The sequence below is a fragment of the Periplaneta americana genome, chromosome 12, assembly GCF_040183065.1.
Source record: "Periplaneta americana isolate PAMFEO1 chromosome 12, P.americana_PAMFEO1_priV1, whole genome shotgun sequence".
Taxonomy (NCBI): domain Eukaryota; kingdom Metazoa; phylum Arthropoda; class Insecta; order Blattodea; family Blattidae; genus Periplaneta; species Periplaneta americana.
Genome location: NC_091128.1, coordinates 111,187,778 through 111,213,292, shown reverse-complemented (window position 1 = coordinate 111,213,292; position 25,515 = coordinate 111,187,778). Strand labels below are relative to the sequence as shown.

Below are 25,515 nucleotides of genomic sequence, written 5' to 3'. Positions count from 1 at the left end.
ATTGTGACATTTGGTTGTGGGACCATTACTTTTCTGCGCTGTTCCGTAAATATTTGCCACACATAAGAAATAAGAACAAGTTTATCTGTTTGTAATCTAACCTTCCGTGTTCTCATACCATCGAAACTTAAAAATCTTCTCATACTTCAAAATGATTCACAGACATTGTAACTCTATATCAGTGATCGTCAGCACTCGCTGAAATGAGTAAAGGGTAAGCGGAGCAACGTTTTGTGCCCCGTCATGCAGCAGGAAGAGGTAGAGAGCATACCCGCCAGCAGCTGTGAATACACCATATTGCAGTGTCTCCTCCGCAGGTAAGAGACGCTAGCCCGAGGGTTCAGTGTGCTGATGACCGCTGCTCTATATAATGGATTGAAAAATTTACCAAGAAAACGTTCTTTTATTGGAATATCCCAAGATTTGTCTGCTCTCGTGTGCAACAAAATTCCAAGAAAGCAACCATTACATCTATTGATATTTCTTACCATTTTATTTCCTTCAGTAGGTAAAACCTTTTTGCTTCTAAGTTGGTATATCTCACAGTTTCATCCAAACTACTCTGTGAGATAAATAAATCCCAGGCACCTCTGAGAGTAGCAGTTTCTATACCCCTTGAAGGACCTGATGCAAATCTTACAGTGTTGTGGACAGGAGGTTTACTCTGAGCAGGAGTTTCTGTCCTCCATGTCATCCTACTAAAGTGTTTTGATTGTCGACCTGATGTGAAATAGGCATCCAGCTTTCATCTTCATTCTTACACCATCACTATCCAGTTCTGCAGAAGAAACTTCATCATCATCCGGAGTATTGTCATCATTTGCTGGAGATATATATTCCTCATCATCGTCGAAATTTCAATTTCCAAGTGCTGCAATCTTGCCAATTCATGAAAATATGCTCTTGTAGTTCATAGGATTCTGTTTAGATGGCAGACGACAATAATTCTTACGGTAATAAAATAATTTAATGCAACGGGTCTATTGGACCCATGTTATGTAAAAGTGCAGTGTATATGAACACGAATAAAAAACATATATAAAATAAATGACTAAAATACCAAATGTGCTATAGGTGTATAAAGGAAGTAACAAGAGTAGCATACTTAGTGGGCAGAGTCACAATGTGAATTAGTTATTTAGATGATTATTAAATATTCCTCCGGGTCCAATGGACCTATGTTATGCATCCTAGGGTTAACATATTATGATATAATGATATTCACACATTGTTCAATCTAACAGCTGAATTAGGAAATATCCAATCAACGAGCATTGCCTATATAGCTAAGTGTAACCATTATTATTGTTACTTGAATATACTGCATTTAACCTATGTTGTACCAATATTAAGCATGTATAAAGTGATAGTTTCTTATGATCTGATGATGGCATATCATGCCGAAAACGTTAATCAATAAAATGCACTTCTGCTTATCGGTCAACACCACCTTTCAAAATGAAAATATCTGGAGTGGTGAGTGCCAAAGGCATGAAGCATGTTAAGTCCTCCGTAGCGGGGATATTCAAACCAGTATGAGAGAAGTACTCCTATATTTTGAGAGAAACAAAGATGGGTTGTTAATCTTCTAACATGGCACTGCGTACTGAAAAAGGCAGATGCTGTCAATATCATAATGAAACATACCAGATTATTCTGGATAACCTAAAGCCTAGATAGGCTATATAATTATTATGTTATATGCCAAAAAGTACTTGAGTTTGGAATTTTCCATATCAAGTGACTTCCAAGAATAATAGTTCAGAAACGGAAATAGCTTCAAAGGTTCCGATATTCCTTTCAATCTAATCTAATCTGCTACAAACATTGTCAAGATAAAACATGCAAGTCAAGCTTCATATGTAATAGGTAGCAAAGTTCTTTTTTTGTTGCAAAGCGGAGTTCATGTTTTTTCTTTTGTTCCTTATTCAATAAAGCAGTAAGTTCTATTATAATTTTATTCTATATAGTCAGAATTAATTCTAAATTATGCAACATGTAGAATATTGCGTTCACTTCGCCATCTTCTATAGACTCGTTGGTGCTTGATTTATTTCATTACTACTAGTAATAGTTTGTGTGCTTTTGAAAGCACTAGTCAAACTCCAAGAACTGCAAGCTAATAGTTAAGATCTTTTTGAAATGTAACCCCTTTAGGCAGGGTACGAGTCGAACGCTATGAAACAAAATTCTGTGACGTACGTTTCAAGAGGGCTTTGCGTGATATACGTTGCTATGTTCTCGCGTAAATAAAGTTGTTAATGTTTTGCGGTTTTGCACCAATTTACACAAATTAATCCAAGAATTACTGGGAGTGAGGCTACCGCCGTGGAGTGCATCTTCTGTGTGGTGTAATGACGACGTTCTACAGTAGTAACCGATTAGTGAAATTGCATTGTTGAGAAGCTTTTTGCTAGAAAATATGCTGAAATCAGAGACTGAATGAACGGCAACGTGACGTGGAAGAAGGCGTGCATATGAACCGCCGAGAAGTGATCCATCCAATAACGAAAAAGAGTAGACTGGAAAGAGCAGAACCAGGAAGAGAGCATTTTCTAACCTCTGATCTACAGTTCAGTTACAAAGTGTCAACAATTTAGTGAATGTTCCTACACCGCCAACAACCAACGAGTGCATCTGATCCAACTGGTATCCAGTGTTGCCAAGTCAGTGGTTTTGTAGCTAAATCTGGTGTTTTCAGGACTATGGTCAGCTACAGAATTTTACCGTCAGCGGCTAGCTATTTATTTGGCGTTTTTTTTTAATGATTCCGGCAGAAGGAGACGATATTTTAAAGTTTTTTTTTGTAAAGACATAATTGTTTTTTATATATGTACTTGCGGACAATAATGTTAATTAATCATAAACCAGAGTTTAATATGGTATTATCACAATTTTTCAGTGGGCGAGTATAAAATATCAACGTTTTATATTAACTCGATTTGGTACAACCACGTTCATTTCCTGCCTCATCATTGCTGTACAAATAAGGTATGCCACATTTGTTTCTTAAATTTTTATTCTAATCATGCAGACTATGCATTGTTTTTGTAAATGAATTGTTATATTTAATCATAAAGCGTAGATAATGAAATGAATTATTATTTCCATTTATGATAGGCTAACTTATATTATGACATATTATTTAATTTATCATTCTGCATTATAGTTTAATAAGCACATAAGTCAAAAAAATTAATTTTTCAAGAGAGACTTTCTTTTTAATTTATTCTTAACTGAATATAAGTATAATAATGAAATTCAAGTATGTTGGTAAACGTAAGACCCTTTTCAATTAAAAATACAAGAAATTTTATTATTTCAAAAACTAGAAAAAATACTAGACTTACGTGAATAGGTACAACAGAAAAATCGACTTCTTTGAGTGCATTTTCCCGCCGACCAAAGTTATGTAACACAGACATACTTAAAACTTAAAACCAGACTCATTGTTGGCAGGCACGTCTCCAGCTCAGTGTGAAATCAGATTGCGAAGCGACTGGTGTGATTGTGAATGCGATTGTTTTCGAAGTGTCCAGTATATTCTTGAGCTACTTCATTAAATTTTGAAGAAATATGCCGCGTATAACTCCATACGTTCTAAAAGTTTAGAGATGTGAAAAAAAAAAACAATCTGTCGAAAGATTGGATGGAAGAAGTTGCCGGTGATAGTTGGAAAGCTCGGTGTAAATGGTGTAAGGTGATATAATGAATGCAAAATATTCAGATTTAATTGTCTATACGATTTTGCATAAAACATAGAGTCTACGAAGTGATACACACCTTCCATAATTTAGTCTACATTTTTATAAAATTCTCCAGTTCCTAAAACTGTATAGTTTGTACTTCAAATTTGGAAGTGATATGTTAAGAAAAATCTGGAGTTTCTCAACTACAGTTTAGCGGTTTTTTTAAGCTTGTTCAGCGGTAAATGGAATTCTGAGTTGGCAACACTAGGTATCACTGATTTAGAATTAAATGTAATTCACCATATAAAGACTTTGTCAAATAATTGTTCATGATATATTTGAAAAGCGATTTATGACCATAAATTTGGTTGTGTGTGCTTAATTCTTCGTATCCGATACTAGCTATCATAAATCAATTGCGTCATTTTTAATTTCTGAAAAAGGGTACCATATTGAGCATAAAAATGTTACATTAAACTCTAATTTACCGTCTTTCTTTGCACTAATATTTAAAAAGGTTTTACTATACATTTACGGCTTCAGATTTTTTTTTTTTTTTTTTACTTCTGCCACGCGTAGAGGTTAAACACTAATTTTTCCTTCTACACGTAACTTTTACGTTCTACATTTATCTTATCCAACGGTGGAAGCTGAGCAGAGCGTCTGAAGTAATCTGTTTCTGTAATTAATAATAATTTTATTATTCTGTTTTAAAGATCGCAATCGGCTCCCTATCTGGTTATGTATTTTATATCTGAATTAGTAATAATGTTTGAAACTTTAAAATTTTGATGATTTAATTTAACCCTAGAATGCCATCATACGTAATTTTGACGTATACTGGGAACAATTCACCCCCACTACTTTTCCCGCTAAGCGAGCCCCTCCTCCTTCTAGCTATGCCTCCATCCACCGACCGCTCCATCTGTCAATTGCTGAGTATCAGTCGTGACAGCAGGTTGTAACTTACACGCTTAACTGAGTTATATTATATATTTGGAAGTGTACGTCAGATTTACGTACGTATCAATAGAAAATTTTATATCAGTGAGTTTATTTTCGAATAAGTGTGTTTTAACCAACAAAGTAAGCTAGATGAAAACTTACGTAATGATCCTGACACTATTATGCAAATTATAGATGTAAGTTCCTATTTGGGAAAAGAAAATTGTACCTGAGCAATGGAAGGAGTCCATAATCGTTCCTATCTTTAAGAAGGGAGACAAGACTAACGGTAGTAACTTTCGAGGAATATCACTTTTGTTGACGTCGTGCAAAATTTTGTCCAATATTCTTTTGAGAAGATTAACTCCATATGTATATAAAATTATTGGGGATAATCAGCATTGTTTTAGGCGTAATAGATCAACTATTGATCAGATATTTTGTATTCGACATATAATGGGAGAAAAAATGGGAGTATAAGGGTACAGTGCATCAGTTATTAATAGATTTCAAAAAGGCATATGACTCGGTTAAGAGAGAAGTTTTATATGATATTCTTATTGAATTTGGTATTCCCAAGGAACTAGTTCGATTAATTAAAATGTGTCTCAGTGAAACGTACAGCAGAGTCCGTATAGGTCATTTTCTGTCAGATGCGTTTCCAATTCACTGTGGGCTAAAGCAAGGAGATGCACTATCATTTTTACTTTTTAACTTTGCTATAGAGTATACCATTAGGAAAGTCCAGGATAACAGAGAGGGTTTGGAATTGAACGGGTTACATCAGCTGCTTGTCCATGCGGATGACGTGAATATGTTAGGAGAAAATCCACAAACGATTAGGGAAAACACGGAAATTTTACTTGAAGCAAATAAAGAGATAGGTTTGGAAGTAAATCCCGAAAAGACAAAGTATATGATTATGTCTCGTGACCAGAATATTGTACGAAATGGAAATATAAAAATTGGAAATTTATCCTTTGAAGAGGTGGAAAAATTCAAATACCTGGGAGCAACAGTAACAAATATAAATGATACTCGGGAGGAAATTAAACACAGAATAAATATGGGAAATGCCTATTATTATTCGGTTGAGAAACTTTTATCATCCAGTCTGCTGTGAAAAAATCTGAAAGTTAGAATTTATAAAACAGTTATATTATCGGTTGTTCTTTATGGTTGTGAAACTTGGACTCTCACTTTGAAAGAGGAACATAGGTTAAGGGTGTTTGAGAATAAGGTGCTTAGGAAAATATTTGGGGCTAAGAGGGATGAAGTTACAGGAGAATGGAGAAAGTTACACAACACAGAACTGCACGCATTGTATTCTTCACCTGACATAATTAGGAACATTAAATGCAGACGTTTGAGATGGGCAGGGCATGTAGAACGTATGGGCGAATCCAGAAATGCATATAGAATGTTAGTTGGGAGGCCGGAGGGAAAAAGACCTTTGGGGAGGTCGAGACGTAGATGGGAAGATAATATTAAAATGGATTTGAGGGAGGTGGGATATGAAGATAGAGACTGGATTGATCTTGCTCAGGATAAGGACCTATGGCGGGATTATGTGAGGGCGGCAATGAACCTCGGGTTGCTTAAAAGCCAGGAAGTAAGTAAGTAAGTATAGATGTAAGTTCAGATGATGGTGCTGAAGACAATGTAGAGACTGATGATGAAGTTTGTGACAGTAACAAGGATCCAGGATACATACCGGTATGAAGTTACAGCTCAAGAAGAAAAAATTAATGGAGGATACAGTAGGAAAGATTGTTGTTGTTTAGTCAACTGTCCGAAGACAGGTTTGCACTTCATAAGTAACACCAATAAGGCATCACTCATGAGGCAACTAGGCCAGGATATAATGGAGTAGCGTGGCCAGTTCCTTTCCCCCTCCAATGCATACATCGCCGATTAGCTACATATTCCACTAATCAGACTTCAGATGCATTGTTCTTCTTCTGATACATATCGTCAAGTGAGATGTACTGTCTGATAATAGATATAGGCCTAGATATCAGCCAGAACCTGAATCAAAGGTAAGGAAAGATTGAGAATAATTATAGGAAACAATCGAAACTAGTAAACAGAGAAAGGAGAAAAAGAAGTAACAGAAGATGAAACGTGAAACTCACCACATATTCAGCTACCGAAGGAAAGAAAAGAAAGTATACGAAATTCAACCAAATCACGTCCAGATGAAGCTGAAGAGGATTCCTATGCTGAAAAAGCAGTAATAAAAGTCCAATCGAATTTTAAAGCCAAATTTCCCAGACTTTTTTTTTACGGGAGAAAGGTTTTCTTCCTACCTGCGCTGTTCTCGCTTATCTTTATCAAATTAAATGTACTTTATTAGTTGGACATAGTAGCACCAGCGTATAGGGAATTACAAGTATGGACACTTCGCGTCGGTACCTTTTATGTAGCAGGACTGATTTCAATGACCTTCAAACCAGCTTGAGCGTGAGATTCTGTTTTTTCCTGTAGAGTTGGCGCTGACATCACACCAGTTAGCAGTCGATACAGCGAATATATTTTTATTTTTTATTTATTTTAGTAGGTTATTTTACGACGCTTTATCAACAGCTTAGGTTATTTAGAGTCTGAATGAGATGAAGGTGATAATGCCGGTGAAATGAGTCAAACACCGAAAGTTACCCAGCATTTGCTCATATTGGGTCGAGGGAAAACCCCGGAAAAAACCTCAACCAGGTAACTTGCCCCGACCGGGAATCGAACCCGGGCCACCTGGTTTCGCGGCTAGACGTGCTAACCGTTACTCGACAGGTGTGGACCAGCGAATATAACAGACATACAATTAATACATACAGGTACATTATGTACTCAAAATAAATTGGACCGATGAAATAATAAATCCGTCATTATCTGTAATGTCTAAACTCTAGAGTTCCTTCATAATGAGAGTTGAGAGGTTGACCCCATCAGCAATTAAAATATGTAATGATTTAATAGCGCTGAAAATGGAAAAACAAAATATAATTTATTATATATAAAACATAAAAAAATATTATTGCAGCTAGTTTATCTCTGAGGAATAAGGAGAAGCTGTTAACTTGAATTTATTTGAAGCAGAGCGTTACTGGATTATGCAATAAGGTAGGCGATGTTTGGATTCCATGTCTCAATTCTTATATTCAATTATTATCTTAGAGTTTGCTCGATTACGCTACCCTCTAGCGCTTTAAAGTGGAACTAAACGCCGACGCATAGAGAAACAAAACAGGAACATTCGCTATATAATCCCTATTCGCTGGTAGCATGATAACGCTCACCACAATATGTTGTATCAAACATGTTTTTACATAGGCGGGTGCATTCTAGGGCTGCACTAGTATCAAGATTAATAAAAATTCGTTGATTTTCATGTAAGTAAAAATTACTCAAACAAAAAACAAACCAAACAGGTAAATAAAACTAAAGAAAGCAATATTTTCTTGTAGTTAGATATGTATGTTCTTTTTTTTCCTGTAAATTTATTTTGATACAAATAGAAATTAGAAACAAAAAACAAGTGAAACTAAAAAAATTAATAAAAATTGTATTCAGAAATATTTTGTTGCAGTTAGGTCCACATGATTTTGTATTTCATGTTAAGTTTACTCTCACGAAAATAAAAATGAGAAACAAAAAAGAGAGGCCTAAACAAATAAAACTAATAAAAAATTAATATTACATTCCGAAACGAATATAGAGCTCAAAAACTTCTTTTTCGCCTATTACGTCATTTTTACGTAGGTCTATCAATAGCAATACAGAACTAGCATACTTAATGAGATAGCATTCTAGGGTTAAGCTCACTTTCTACACATCAGAATTCCTTATGTACTTGCTTCTAAATGAAGTACTATTGTTGCATTTAGCCCTAAACAAAATAACTTTTTTTTTAATCTAGTCTGTTTCAGGTTGACGACCAAAGATATGCGATCTGAATATGGAAGGAATGTTAACAAAACGCATCAGTTATGCTGCAATTCATCTGTCCATCGTAACCACCTCAGCGTTCGCATGAACTAGCGGTAATCAATATAATAATTTCTTTCTTTGCCTCATTTCACTTCCTAATTTCATACCAATTACCAACTTACAATCCATTGCTATGTAGGGAAATAATAGGGGAAAGTCTTCCAGTGCCGGACACTTAAATCTTTTCAACAATAATTGTGGAAAATTTAAGTAACTGATTGCAAGAATAGTACTGCAAATATGATCAATTGACTTTTACTCTCACAATTTCCATGAATTTAATTACCTACAATTAAGACAAATTATAGGGTGTTAAAAGTATCCAATATTTTAGGAGGTGCTAGTATGTATCAAAACAAGAAAATAATGTCTAATAAACATGGGTCCTATAATACATACTTTTTGAGATCTGAACACTTGTTCATAGGAGGTGCTCAATGTGACGTGCATTCATGGCAATGCATTCCTCTTCCCTTCGGGGTAAGAAATCACGGACTCTTTGAAAGTTGTTTTAATACGTTAATAATAAAGTCCTGATAACGATCCGCAGTTAATCTCTGTGATAGCATGTATGGCCCTATTAATCTATCACCAAGAACGCCTGCACATAAGTTGATTGAGAATCGATGCTGATGCCTTGTTTCTTCAACTGCATGGAGATTTTTATCAGCCTACACATGCTGATTACGAAAATTCACAACACCATCTCTGCTGAACCCGCTCATATCCGCAACCAGACTTTTATTTTCAGTTTTCCTTGCGACGTATCATTTATTCCATGCCAGGGATGTCAACTACGTTTTGATTATCTGGTAGTCTGTTATATTGCAGGGCAGAAAATGCATTGTCATGAATGGACGTCACATTGAGCACCTCCTATGAAAAAGTGTTCAGATCTCAGAAAGTACGTGTCGTAGGACAAATGTTTATTAGACATTATTTTCTTATTTTGATGCATACTATCACCTCCTAAAATATTGGATACTTTTTAACACCCTGTATAAACAATTACAGTTAAACAACCTTGACGTTATAGTTACAGCAAAAAATGGATCCCAGTATCGGACATACAGTAAACACTATTTGTTATACAACTTAAAACAAATACAAGCAATTAAAAAGAAGGAATCATTAGCATGAAAGCATTTTGAATCGGAAGTAGACATTTTTGATATTTATAAACAATAAGCAATACATAAGCATGTTGATTATACAAAAATACCACAACACTGATTATGTGGGGCAATTATTGGATTTACTGACAATGATCACATACAAAACAGTCAATGTTATCTGAATCGGTACAGTTCGAATGCGCCTAATCTGCACATAAAATTCATTGTACCCAGGATTCATCATTTGCTTCCAAACGGATGATGCATTCTATTTCATCTTATGTTAAAGTCGATAGTTCTCTTTTATGATTCCATTCCCTTTGCCAGATTTGCACTGTAGTAATTGAATTCGCTTAATTTAGTTCTTTACTATGTCTCATAGGGCGGCCGGGTAGCTCAGTTGGTAGAGCAGTTGGCTACGGACTGAAAGGTCCGGGGTTCGATCCCAGGTGATGACAGGATTTTTTCTCGTTGCCAAACTTTCAGAACGGCCCCGAGGTTCACTCAGCCTCCTATAAAATTGAGTACCGGGTGTTTCCCGGGGGTAAAAGGCGGCCAGAGCGTGGTGCCGACCACATCACCTCAGTCTAGTGCCGAGGTCATGGAAAGCATGGGGCTCTACCTCCATGCCCCCCAAGTGCCTTCATGGCATGTTACGGGGGTACCTTTACCTTTTTTACCTTTTTTTACTATGTCTCCTAAGGTACTTTCAGGAACAGAGACATGAGCAGCTGCCTATCTGATAGTGATCCTCTTTTCCATAACATTCTGTAAAGAACAATTCATATTATTCTCTTTCCATTTGCCTCTTTTATTATTTTTTACGTCAGAACAAAAGTCTTGAAATAAGAAATAGGCAATGAAATCTAATCTTTAATGAAATTATCTTGTCCGATAGTGGGAGAAAAGATATATTAGTGACAAGCGCGCTGAACTGAAATTTCCCGCTTCCACATCATAGTTATCGCAAGTCAGAACCGGTTATTATATAGTAAGTAACCTTTTTAATATACAACCCAATAACTACATAATATAACAATTAATGTTACGATCACCTCAAGAGACAATTGAAAGTGTAGAAAATAAGACATACTGTAGCACTTGGAAAACATAACCTCACACTAAAACACTCACATAACGTGCTGTAGAAGCCTAACACGTGTCTCAAAACCTGTCGAATGCAGTGAATCAACAAATACTCTGTAACGTTACATAGTTGCCGTTTGTCATCTACCGAGCATTGCAAGAACTGTGTTCTTCCGATACTGGGAGCTGTCCGTGACTGGGGGACATTCCCCTTTGCGGTCAGCACAGCACAAGATCACTGCTGAGACAATAGAGGACAACACATGACAAAGAACAGACACCCAGTCCCATGTACGGAAGATAAATATCTTCTTATTCATAATACAAAACTATTTATTTCATAGTCATTGTGCGGATTTGTTTCAACTTTTATAAATTATATTTCTTATGCTTAGAAATGTCATTTAATTTATGAGTTATGACTTCAAAATTATATTAATCTTAAGAAGGATTAAAAACATTAAAAGCTGTACATAAAAAACAGTAATACTACTTAAAGAGGCTGGCAAAAAGGCAATTAAAAACGTAAAAAAGGCACTGTAAATTTTAAAAAGTGCACAATGAGCAAGAAAGAAAGTATAATTAAAACATTAAAAAGCCACTGTAAATTTAAAAATTACACAATAGAAAGGCAAAAAAAAAACAATTAAAATAGAAATGTCGCTATAGATTTATAAAAAGGTATAGGGCCTATCGATAATATATTTCTTTATAATATTCATGCAACACACCTTGCCATTGGTTGTATTGTACATTACCACAAGGTACACATTTACATTTTATTTCGGTTAGAACAATTTTCATCACAAAAAAATACAATTCTACATAAAGTGATGTAACCGAAGCGTGTTTGAAGTATGCTAGTGCAGATGGACTTCTATATATCACAACCGTTGCTCACTACGCAATAAATACATATATACTAAGCTAGAGCATTTACAGAACAAAACCGGGATAAGGAGCGTCATTATAATTTCTGCCGCTACGTTCGCCTCACAGTTCTATAAAATGATCAGTTCCATTATTATACTTTATAAGCATTATGTACAGTGAAAATTATTTGAATAATTTTGCATTGCTGACTGGTACGAAGATTATAAATGCCAAGCATATTACAATATTATTTGAGATTTGTTAATGAGGTATTATTAAATAACATATGCATATTTTCAGAGTAACTTAATGGCATTTACAATTTCGTTTTCCGAAAGCTTTGGATTTGTTCAATTAAAAAAGTTTGTTTCGAAACTACATTCTTCAGTTGGTTCATTTACTTTGGGAAGTTGATTGTTTTTCAGTCCTGTGTTTTTCCTTCAGCTCTTGTTCCCTCTAATTATTCGTTTTAATTGTGAAAGTGAAATACCGGCAAGTTTTCTACTTTCAGACATTATAATAAAATTAAGTTATTATTAAACAAATATAGTTCTTCTTCTTGTCTTTAGACAATTAGTAATGTTGCTACAAATAATGTTAAAGGAGAAAATAATATTATATTTTTAAATTCATATAAATGTGTAAATGGTAGCTGGCGGATTATATACAAGGACTAACTACATTAGGCTTACGGTGACACTGATATAATCATTAGAGTATTAAAAACATCAAGAATTAGGTGGCTGGGACACCTGTATAAAGAGAAGGAGACAGGTCCATGCAGTAAAGTCTCATTAGAAAAAATTGATGGTAAGAGAGGAGTTGAACGTCCTAATATCAGATGGCCGGACAACAATACTGAACAGGATTTGAAAGTACTGGGAGTACCGTCATGCATTAGAGCCCGAACGCCAACTCGTGGCACCAACATGCGCGAACTTCTTTCTTAGGCTTCGGAGTGGGAGGTTTTATGTGTGCGGACTACTGCTAACTCATAGAGCGTACTGTTCAACCCCCCTCCCCCCCAGCAAGACTCTTGGGGGAGTCCATGTACTTGCCAATTCGTCTTTAGCGCAGGTGTCATGAGTTTGCGATCGGGCTCTACAATCGCTATGAAGTTTGTCAAGTATAGCGAAGTTCAATATTCGCTGATTTATATTACAGTCGTACATTACAGGAGCTATGTTCGATGCAAGTTTGTCCAGTATGACGAAGTTCGATATTCGCCGATGTTAGTTCTGCAGTAAGTAGGCCTATCGTGTTTGTTCGGCCTTATTATGAAAATATTTGCTCATTGTTTGATATACACTTTCAACACTTACATAATCACTGATATCCTCTGATTGAGGTTCTGACTGATATGTACCTCTATTACCAGGCAGTACCTACATCTCACTAGACGGTATGTGTCAGAGGAAGAACAATAATTATTGTTTGTATGCAACTGAAGTCTGACTAATGTAATATGTAGCTAATCAGCGATGCATGCAATGGAGTGGAAAAGGAACTGGCCATTCTACCCCATTTCTCCTGGCCTAGTTGTTTCATAAGTGAAGCCTTCTTGGTATCACTTGTGAGGTTCAGACCTGTCTTCGGACAGTTGACTAAACAACAACAACACAATCACTGATTAATTTTATAACTTCTTTACTGTGTTAACATTAGAAAATTACCTGGCTGACTAGTTTCAAAGTGATAATCTTCATTGTCCGAAGCCTAGTGAAGATCCCGCGCTATCCTCCGCTTTCTTATTGTGTTAGGGTGTGTTCATGATTGTGTCGAAAAGGGTGTGTGTTTTGAAGTTCAGATGAGTGTTCAGGATGTACTGTGCGTGTTTTTTGTATGTTTGTAAATTTCAGCAATAGAAAAATACGAAATATATAAACATACAAAAACACACCCACAGCACATCCTGTACACTCAAGCGAATTTCAAAATACACATCCTTTTCGACACAATCATGAACACAACACAACACAACACAACACAATAGGAAACCAGAAGATAGCGCGGGACCTTCACTAGGCTTCGGACAATGAATACTTCGAAACTGATCAGCCAAGTAATTTCCTAATGTTAACACAGTAAAGAAGTTATAAAGTTACTTAGTAAAAACATTCGCTGTCATCCACTCTCACCCCTTCATGTTTTAACTGCTTAAGGATTTTAGCGGATATTTTGCAATTACGCTGCTCAAAACAATTAGAGGAACACTATGAATTATTTAAATATTTTTTCATTGGATAAAGGAAGAGACATGAAATTAATAAATTATATTATTTATGGTTATTTATGGCCACATTTATCTCTATGTCAGTAAAAACAAATGAATAATGTCAACAAACAACTTTTAAAATATTGCACTATATAAGAAATTGAATCTTGTCCTTACTTATCAAACTTAAACACCCATTATAAAGGCCTAGATTCGTCTATGGCCTCCACGACATTCGATGACAGCTTGGCACCTTCGTGGCATGCTCCCTATGAGATTCTGTATTTCCTCTTGGGGAATATTCTCCCATTCCTCCTTTAGAGCATCTCCAAGTTTCTGCAGGGTTTGTGGAGCTTGATGTCGGTTCCTGACTTTCCTACCCAGAAAACTCCATAAGTGTTCAATAGGGTTGAGATCTGGGCTGATCGCTGGCCACTCCATTACCTCAATTTCATTTTCCCTTAGGAAATCCCTGGTAACAGCCGCAGAATGTGCCCTCGCATTATCCTGAACAAACAGAAATCTAGGTCCTACTTCAATGACAGCAGGTACTAGATGCTCTTCTAGAACGTCCTCGATATACTGGACAGCATTTAGTCGCTGGGGAACAAGTATGAGGTCCGTACAATTGTTGTACATTATTCCGGCCCACACCATTATGGAACCTCCACTGAATCTATCAATTTCCTGTACAGCTCTTACAGAAAATCTTTCCTCTGGTCGTACCCACAGCCTTAAACAACCATCACAACGTGTAAGACGATACCTGGATTCGTCCGAGAAGAACACAGACTGCCACTGGTTCAGGTTCCAATCCGCATGGTTTTCAGCAAACGTAAGTCTTGCTGCCTTATGCTCATTTGTCAAACGCTGTTTTTAACAGCCTTTATGAACGAATATTCTCTTTCCTTAATCTGATCCTTACAGTTTGGTCTGAAACCCGGATTCCGGAAGCCATATAGAGGTCATTCTGCAGGTCTCTTGCAGTTTTTGTACACTGTCGAAGAGGAGATAGGTCAATGTATCTGTCGTCCTGGGGGCTTGTTTTACATTTACAGCTCTGGCCAGGTCTTCTACAATACTACTTGTCTCTCTGTGCCTGTTGCATAACCTGGACACCACGGAAGGAGAAACCTCAAGCTCTCTAGCCACTTGTCTCAGTGATTGACCTTGTCGTAAAAGAAGTAGAGCATAATATCTACATTTCAAACTCATTTAAATGCCTCATTTTGTCAGAGACTTTAATAAACAAGGTAATAATCAGCATTCGTCGCTATAGCAACGTCAGAAAGCTTACCAATTAGAAGTTTCAGTGCCTTCCATAATCAAAGATTTCTCCATTTTTGTTATTTCAGGTAATTATTCTGTATTTAGGCCATGGATCTTTAAGATTTGTATCCATAGATTAAATCAATGTTCCAATTTACATATTGTCCAATTTTCAGGATCACAGCTTCGAAAAACATTAACTTATTCAATTTATTACAAGTGTTCCTCTAATTATTTTGAGCAGTGTAGTTTTTTATATGAAATAAGACGAATTCTGTAATATATTGTTGCCTCTCTCATGTTCGAATATTGTAGGACACAAACTGCGAGTTTTTAGTAGGTTATTTTACGACGTTGTATCAGCATCTCAGGTTATTTAGCGTCTGAATGAAATGAAGCTGATAATGCCGGTGAAATGAGTCCGGGGTCCAGCACTGATAGTTACCCAGCATTTGCTCATATTTTGTTGACGGAAAACCTCGAAAAAAACCTCAACCAGGCAACTTACCCCGACCGGGATTCGAACCCGTGCCACCTGGTTTCGCGGCCAGACGCGCTAACCGTTACTCTACAGGTGTGGATCAAACTGCGAGTACAAAGGTGGAAGAGTAAGGCGGAAGATAAGAATGAATGGAGATTAAATGTAGCAGCTGTCAAAGCTTGCAATAGGTTGTCGCACTGATAACGATGATAGAGTGTTTAATTGTATATTTTTGTAGATTACTTACTTCAACATTTTCTAAGAAAAGCAATGAAATCTCTAATTTTCTTGTTTTTATCAACGTGGTAATAAAATCGCTTAAAGTGTTAGGCAATGTCCAGAATTGAATTTTGTAATTTGATAAGATAAAATACATCAGTACATGACACTGTAGGACATAAAATATGTACTGTAAGGCTAAAGATGTCTGCATATCAAACAGGCACATTACATCATCACAAAATATTATCAATACATCATCGGTTTACAAACAAAACACATTTACTAAAAAATATTACTTATGAGAAAAAGGTGTAGGCCTATATTATAATGTACATTACATGATGTATATGTATAAACTTAGAATTGGGACATTAAATACACTTAAAGAGAAACAACTTACTAAAAATAATATTTTGAGGATTCTGATTTGTTAAAAGCTTTCAAAACACTTTTTTTTTTTTTCAAAGGTAATATCTTTGACTTAATGTGTTTTGCTTGTAAGCCGACGATGACAGTTCTTCGTATAACAGCACAAAAAATACACACATATGCACATATACATGTTACTCTTAATCACCTTTGAAAATTGATTGATCGCGTCCTTAATTAAATAAATGCAATAACGTATATCACGGTCACTTTGTCATTATTTTTGGAGGGAATACCGTAGCTGATTGCTGTTGAGTACTGTTGGCTTATGTGCATTTTTAGGCTTTCGCAGTGAGTGAGATCAGAAATAGATTTTTGGGTATTCCACCGTGTCCTGAAAATTAATAATAATAATAATAATAATAATAATAATAATAATAAAGCCGTAAATCCCCAGTGGGCAAGGCCTCCTGCTTGGGCAAGGGTGGCTCAAGTCTTGACCATCAGAAGAGCCGACCTGATGGTCTATTCCTAGTTCTTTGTCCACAATTTCACTAGCACTGGTTGACTGCGTCCCTCCACCGTGTTCTTTGGCGTCCTATTCTGGTCCACAGTCCTCCTAGCTGCAACTTGAACTCGTCCCCCCATCTGGTCCTCGGTCGTCCACGGTTTCTCCAGCCAATTCTTGGATCCCACAGTGTCGCCGTGTGTGCCCATCTGGTAGGATGCATTCGTACCACGTGTCCTCCCCAGCGCTATTTCATCCTATTAGCGAGTGTGACCACGTCCTCTACGCCGCTTCGTCGCCGTACTTCTTCGTTTCTGATTCTGTCCTTCAGGCTTATTCCGAGTATTTTCCTTTCCATTCTTCTTTGGCATCTTCCTAACTTTAATGCCTGTTTCTTGGTGAGTGACCAGGATTGCGCCCCATATAGAAGTACAGGTGCAATGCAGCTGTTGAAGATCTGTCTCTTGTTCTGCAATTTCTGGCTCTTGTCCATTAGGATGAAGGACAGACTCCAAAACTTTCTCCATGCCGATGCTATTCGTCTATCAATTTCTTTTTCCATGCTGGAAAATTAATTAACATCTCCAAAATCCACACCTGTGGAGTAACGGTCAGCGCATCTGGCCGCGAAACCAGATGGCCCGGGTTCGAATCCCGGTCGGGGCAAGTTATCTGGTTGAGGTTTTTTCCGGAGTTTTCCCTCAACCCAATACGAGAAAATGCTGGGTAACTTTCGGTGCTGGACCCCGGACTCATTTCACCAGCATTATCACCTTCAAATCATTCAGACGCTAAATAACCTAGATGTTGATACAGCGTCGTAAAATAACCCAATAAAAAACATCTCCAACGTTTCGGAACTACTTATATACAGGTTCCGTAATCAGATCAGATAAATATGACCAAAGGGTTCGTCTACTCTGCTCGTCCTCGTTACGTCTGACTACTCCAGGCAGTTGAGCTAGCATTGCCAACCCCATGCGCTGGAATTCCCTAGCTGTCGCTTTTCTCCCTAAAAAGGACTAAATTTCCCTAAAAACTACAATATATATTAAGGGAAAATAAAATATTGCAATTCAGCAGGCTAATTTCACAGTATTATTCAACAGTATATTTATATTTTATACAAAAAAACTCAAAATCTTGTAAGTAACAGAATGCACATGCTATCAGATTTTTTATTTCATGCCATTTTTGTATATGAAGAGTCCACTGCAAGAATGATGGATGTCATTTGGAATTCATTTTGCAGGAGAAGCAATTGAAAGTTTGAAATGCTTAGCGCTCAAAGCTTCACTGTGATTTTCCGATCATTACTGGACAATGACTATCAGTGTTAATGCCATATAACTCTGTATGTACATTCTATATGTCTTAAGCTATGCATTGACAGTCTTGTTTCATTTTTGACAAGAAAGTGACATCCATCATTCTTGCAGTTCACTCTTCATATATAACATGTAACAAAGACCTACTTCTATTTTTCCCTACTTTACAGTAGGTTTGAAATTATTGTTGAGCAGGCAAGTTTATTCCTTGTCTTTGTCTTCATATTGTTAACAGATAAGAAAACCCTCTCTACAGTAGCAGTAGAGTATGGTAATATCACAATACACCCAACAAGATTAACAAGGAGTGGAAATGCCATCTTAATGTTATTTCCTTTACCTGAGTAATTTCCTCCAAAAAGCTTCCCCATACATATATTTGCCTGCATTAGGAATAGTAGTATTATGCAATAATCGCCATTTCCTGCCAATGTCATTTATCTATCTTTTTTTTATACAAGAAAGAAATTCAGCTGCTAATGAAGCACTTGACATACATGTTTTGCCAAGAATAGAATGTGGCATAATTACGCCAAGTTTTTAGAATTGACTTCATTCAAATGAAAATGTTTAGAAAACTTGATGTACGCTTTCAATCGGGAAACGAGTGTTATGAGCTAGAAAATCTCAAAACACGATTCAAAAAATGTTCCCTAGAATCAAGCCTAGTTTCCCTATTTTCATACATTGCAATATGTTTTCCCTAAATCTAAGGAAACTTCCATAGGGTTGGCAACATTGAGTTGACCATAGGTTTTTGAATTGAAACAGAGGAGAAATGGGAGGAGAACGCGAAACGCGTCGTCGCAAAGGGTTCGGGACTAAAAGAAACTGATTATGTGAGCTCCAAGCTTGTTGGCCACTTGTCTCATTCCGGGTTACACTGCTTCACTGAAGGAGCTCTAGAAAAGGGGAAAAGACGTACCCGCTTAGGTACCACATACGCGAGGGGAGGGCAATGTGATCAAACTGCTCGCAGGACGGAGAAAGAAATGACGGAAGGTGTAAGCCTGCAAACTGAAAGGAATTTTGTTCTTTCGCAGTGAGCTGGAGTCGAGAAGACTAAGAGCGCAAATAGCCATAGTAGTTGACGCGCCCTTTTCAAATCCTACTAACTCTAGAAGATCGTTCGTGTGATGTTCGATGGCTAAGGCAAGTGAAGGCCGCCAAAAGAGACGTCGCGAGTTCTAAAACTGCAAATTGAAATGTTCTCTGTCCTTTCGCAATGCGACTAGATAATACTTCGCTCTTATTTATAGACTATAAGAAAACTAATTCCTGGAGTAAAATGAGACATTGGAATGGCATCGACATCCTATTATAAATGTATATAAACAATAACTACAAATAATTTATGCGAGATTAATCAAATTAATTAACGATATTATTAGCACAGAGAAGAAAAATCTAATCACTGGGTCTCATAAATGAGTATCTATACAGTATCATTTGTGTAGTTTTACCATATGCAATCGTTAGCCTCAGCTGTCGTGCAAAGCCAATATGACGTATGGTGCTGGGATGTTATAATTGTCATACCATCTACCCTGATAATGGAACCTATGTGTAGTTCCGAACATTCCAGAATATGGTTGAATATCCAAAAGTCTATTTCTTAACTGTTGACTTTTCCTTGCTTACCAGTATTTTTTTTTCGTTTATTGTTACGATATTTTGATCTAGGTTGAACACAAAGAGAGACATGGCGTACTCAAGACTAATTTCTTGGTATCGGGGATGCTTGAACATGTATTTCTGAAGTATTTTTAAATTGAAGAGAATACAAGCAAATAATGTAAAATACTAGCTTCTTTTAAAAAAAAATCACCAAATCTAATTTAATTTTTTCTTTACAGAGGCGGGCTGTCGTAAGGAAAATGTAACATGTGACGAGAGACGTGGTCTCAAAAAGTTCAAGAACTCCTGGTATAAGTGGTGAGATTTTAATTCCGAAATCTGATGCGCTGAATTACCACTAAGGGACGTTGGTTGCCCACATCACATTTCTAACGGCGCCGTACTAAACGAATCCTGTTTCCAAGCGTACACCAGTTATCTGAAACGGCTTGATGTAGAATTATAGATATTAGCTCACAATACCCAGTACGATTATTTATTCCTGCCAGTCGCCGGCAATGTGCGTGTGGGTCAGGCGAGTCCATTAAGTTACGCCAAGGGATGTCGAGATTAGTCTGTCGCCTGCAGTCAGAGCGATCGGATATCACGCATGTGGTATAGCATTGTGTTTCCAGTACAGTTAAGCTGTACCGACCGCTCGCCCTTATCTCTACTCCGGAACTCTCCCCACTACTCCTATTACTTCCCCTCTTTCGCGTCGCTGAGCTGTCAAGACTAAATAATCGGTCTTTTGTACTCGCCCCTTCCATACTGAATATGCTTCTCATTCAATTTGGTACAAAGTACAAAAAATTGATCTATAATAGTTTGAACCAATGCTTCCCCAATAAAGATAAAAGTTCGTTCTACAATCAGCGAATATATACGAATATATATATATATATACGAATATATATATATATATATATATATATATATATATATTCAGAATATAATAAATAAATATATATATATATTTATTATATTCTGAAGTCAGATTAGTGAAATATATTACTGTTATTAGTCGGCGATGTATGCAATGGAAGGGAAAGGAACTGGCCACCCTACCCTATTATCTCCTTGCTTAGTTTCCTCATAATTGATCCTTTATTGATGTCACGATGTTCAATCCTGTCTTCGAAAAGTTGACTAAACACTAGGCCTATAGGCCTATACAATCATTTTGTTGTTATTATTATTATTATTATTATTATTATTATTATTATTATTATTATTATTATTATTATAGGTGGTGTCTCTACGGCCTTCCGAAAGGAACCCGGTTCAAGAAATCAAATCGATGATAAAAATGAAAAGTAAGATACGAATTTCCACCGTCGGCTACATTGGTTTAGTCTTATTTGGAGCCATTCTGTACATCCTAAATTTTGGTGTTGATATTCGGTATCACATATACACTCTCATGTCAGGTACGTATACAACAAAGTGCGCCAAGGAAACTACGAATAATACAGGCGGACACATTTTTCTCATTCGAAAGGCGTATTAATTAATATCAAGTTCTATCGTCGAAGTTGCGCACAATGTTCATTTCTCAACGGCCCAAATGCGAGGAAGATGAGGATCTATGTATAAATAATTTATTCAACAATTTGATTACATCAGGACTGATTATCAGCAAAGTTTATAGCAAAATACAAATCCCCCAGTATTTATAACCTAGGCTCAACAAACACGGTAGTATTCAACATCGAACTTGATAACATGAACAAAAGTTCTTGCAATGCAGTTACAGGATACTTTTCACTAAATGTTGCTCAAATTAGTCACATTGAAATTGAACAGAATTGTTGGACGCCTTCAATAACAAAACGCAAATATTTTTATTTTGTTTCAGATAAAATTCTACCTATTATGAAGTCCGACTTTGTAGTTGACACGATTGGATGTCGGATTCCAGATTTGGATCCCTTCGATCCAATTGTTCAGAAGTTCATACATGAAGAGAAACCTTTGAAATGTCACGAAAAACACCAGCTATTGGTTGATTCTAACCTTACGTCATTGTTCATCGTGAAGTCTGCATTGCCGTTCTTCAATATCAGCGATCTAGATCAACTGGACTGCTGCTATCAACCATTCTGGAGGTCCAAGCCCAAAAAACCAGACGACAAAGTTGACAACAAAATAACGTAGGAATGAAATATAGCACAGTAAGTTACTAAGATGAGAACTGGATTTATAATAATTAATTTTAACTGTTTCTTCTTATTGTAGATATGCTGACAATTGCACCTCATTCAAAGAATCAGTTTCCATTCAAGAAGAATTTGTTAAGGTGTTATGTTCTGTCGACAGCCGGAATATCTACACAAATTACCACGCCTTCATTCCTTTAAAGCCAGAAGTGGAGAAACGTTGCAAAGAAGCAAGAGAAAATTCCTCAACTGAAGAGAAAGAACGTGTGAGTGTACTGCTGGTTGGGATGGATGCAGTTTCACGTATGAATTTTCATCGACAGTTGCCTAAAACTTTGAAAATTCTTCAAAACATGAAAGCTATCGAACTGCTTGGTTATAACAAGGTGGGAGATAATACGTTTCCTAATCTAGTTCCAGTTCTTTCGGGTCTTTCTGAAAAAGAATTGAAAGATGTATGTTGGCCGAATAAAAACGCCGTATTCGATGAGTGCAATTGGGTGTGGAAGAATTTCAGTGCAGCCGGATATCGAACAGCTTTCGGGGAAGATGCTACAAATATAGGATTATTTAATTATGTGAAGCGTGGATTTTCGAAACAACCGACTGATTACTATTCAAGATCATATTTAATGCAAAGTGAGAAAGATATAGGTTTTAACAAGAAATTAAACGCAAAATTATGCATAGGATCCCAGATGTCTCTTTCAGTATTGCTACAGTATATATCAAAACTCGCAATTACTATGGCTTCTAAAGATTTCTTCGGATTCTTTTGGGGTACAAGCCTGACACATGATTATCTCAATTTCCCCAGTCTAGGAGATGGTGCTTATGAACAATTTCTATATAATTTAAGTGAAACAGGATCCCTAAATCGTACAGTATTAATTTTCTTCAGTGATCATGGAATTCGATGGGGAGCAATTCGTGAAACCTATCAGGGACGATTGGAAGAAAGACTTCCATTTGTGTTTTTTATTTTTCCTGAGTGGTTCAGAAACAAATATCCTCTTGCTAGTACTAATTTACGAAAAAATACACATCATCTTACCACACCATTCGATATGTATGAAACTCTAACAGACTTGTTGAATCTTGACCAAATTGAAATGGAATCAATACGGAAAAGGAGCACAGAATTTGATAATTCAAAACAGAAACCTAGAGGCATTAGCCTTTTTCTCCCTGTGCCTAAATCTCGAACTTGTAGTGAAGCTGGAATAGAACCACATTGGTGCACGTGTCAGAGAAGTGAGGTTTTATCAGTTGAAGACTCTATTATTAAGAAAATGTCCTCAGCATTAGTTGAGCACCTTAATGCCCTCTTAAAGCCATATGGAGAGTGTTCGCAACTTCAAGTGGAAGATATTAAAAGTGCTAGTGTTCAGTTTCCTCTTCAACATCTGTACAACGAAACTAAAGATGGAGGGCTGAAGGACTATGTGATAGTTATTCAGACCACTCCAGGCGGAGCATTGTTTGAAGGTACTATTCGTCACCAAATAAAAAATGACAATGTTCAAGTTGTAGGTAGCGTTAGTCGAATTAATTCATACGGAAACCAAAGTTCTTGCATATTAGACTATCATATGAAACTTTATTGTTATTGTGAATCCTACCTCAATATGAACATTAAACTGTGAGTCATCTAATGATTAGCATAACAGATTTAAGTATCTTTATGTAGATGTGCTTTCAACGTTTTTGTAATGCTGTCAACTGTATGCAAACTATAAGACTGTGTGTGACAAGGAATGTTGAACAATTTAAGTTTTTGAAGTTTAATTATAATTAATCACATCACTGAAATGTTTTATTTCCAAAAACGAAGTATCCGAGATTAATATGTTATATGTGGATTTAATTTAGTCGGTTACTTTCATTGTTTGTATGAACTGACGAATTTATCTCAAAATGGATTTTTATACTGGAATGTTAAAGTAATATTTATTTGTTATTTATAGAGACTATTAAAATGCATATAGAGTAACTTTTACGACATTCCTAACTAGAGATTACATTTTAATTTTAAAAAGGAAAAAGATTGTTTGATAATATTAAAATGGATTTGAGGGAGGTGGGATATGATGATAGAGACTGGATTAATCTTGCTCAGGATAGGGACCAATGGCGGGCTTATGTGAGGGCGGCAATGAACCTCCGGGTTCCTTAAAAGCCAGTAAGTAAGTAAGTAAAAGATTGTTTGATCATCAGGAATAAAATTCTTCAATTTATACAGGATGTAACTGAATTACTTCTCCAAAATTTGAGGAGATGTAGAGGATTATATAGCGAAAATTTTTCACCGAGAAACTCATGACCGGAAATGAGAATTGAAACATATACAGCACTGTGAGATGTTGCTTTTCCTGCTCTTGTAATGAAGAATTTTCCAAGCATTCAGTAGGCTAGTATGTGATACCAGGACGATTGTGCTCCATCGCACTTCGATCGCCTGGTCCGCGCATATATCACAGATATCTTCAAGCAGAGAATAAATGGAAGGGGATGTCCAGTCCTTTGGCCTGCGCGCTCCCCTGCCCTCACCCATCCTGACTTTTTCTTAAGGGGTACGTGAAGGCTATTGTGTACGCAACACCGGTATAAACAGTAAAACACTTACTGACGCGTTCGCTACCATAAGAAGGTAGTGTTGAATCTTCCAGAGAATAAGACAAAAGAAAATGGCTCGTCGTTGCACGCTATGTAACGAAGTTGACGGTCGTCACTTTGAACATTTATTGTAAATGTGAAAGTCAATAAAATTTGTCAAACTATTCTATTAGCCTACATGTTTTACAGAATATGTAGAAAGTTCGCCATCTCAAGAACAGGAAAAGCAACACCTCACAGTGCTGTAGATATTCCAATTCTCATTTCCGGTCATGGGTTCTTAGGTGAAAAATCTTCACCATATCACACTCTACATCCTCACAAAATTTGAAAAGTCATTCAGTTACAGTCTGTATAATATACGTGTGCGGAAGACATATTTCCTTTAAGAATTTAGTTATAAAATATTTTCTTTTGTTATTATAACTAAATTCTTAGGTGATACAAAGTGTTAAAAGTGCGTAATCAAACTGTATAATATATTTCCTTCTCATTAGAACGTTTTTCAACTTTCAAACTAACCAGCAAATTGTAATAGCAAATAAATAGTAGTTTATAATACTCCTGAACATAAATTTTTCGACTACTTAATTTTAAAGATAAGATATTATTGTGCAAAGTTCAGGGAAATATTATAAGGCTACAACTATTTGCTTATTGACTTCGAAAAAAAAAAAGAACGAAGAGTTTTCTAAATTCATAACATTGAAAGAAATCAGAACCACATACTTGTTGTAAAATTTTATTTCCTATGTAATACTTGAATTATTCTTCATATTTGAATTTTGTATACCGATTTATATGGAAAGAATAAAAGTATGATATAGCTGTTTCCCCTCAGAACTGAAGTTGCGTTAATTTATATTCAAGAGACAGATAGATCTGTGGCACAGAATATAGTTTTATATATATACTTACTTGAGCTGTTCGATCCTCATATTCTCTAATAATAACGGATAATTTTGTATAAACCATGGTTACAAAACATTTGTATAATTCAGAGAAATATCTATAAATAATTACATCTTTATGAAATGTC

At 36.2% G+C, this 25,515-nt stretch overlaps 1 protein-coding gene across 15 annotated transcripts; it reads left to right on the top strand.

Annotated features, from left to right (window-relative positions):
* Positions 1–1,829: 1,829 nt before the first annotated feature.
* LOC138710816 (uncharacterized) lies at positions 1,830–25,515 on the top strand. Of its 15 annotated transcripts, none has more exons than XM_069841943.1 (6): positions 1,830–1,939; positions 8,548–8,671; positions 19,941–20,019; positions 20,951–21,131; positions 21,560–21,854; positions 21,940–25,515. In XM_069841943.1, exons 4-6 carry the CDS (start codon positions 21,002–21,004, stop codon positions 23,504–23,506), a joined length of 1,992 nt encoding a protein of 663 aa, XP_069698044.1. In that variant the 5' UTR covers positions 1,830–1,939; positions 8,548–8,671; positions 19,941–20,019; positions 20,951–21,001; the 3' UTR covers positions 23,507–25,515. The 15 variants fall into 15 exon arrangements, with proteins under 15 accessions (XP_069698044.1, XP_069698045.1, XP_069698054.1 ...); XM_069841945.1 differs by lacking the exon at positions 1,830–1,939 and adding an exon at positions 4,606–4,708; XM_069841944.1 differs by lacking the exon at positions 19,941–20,019.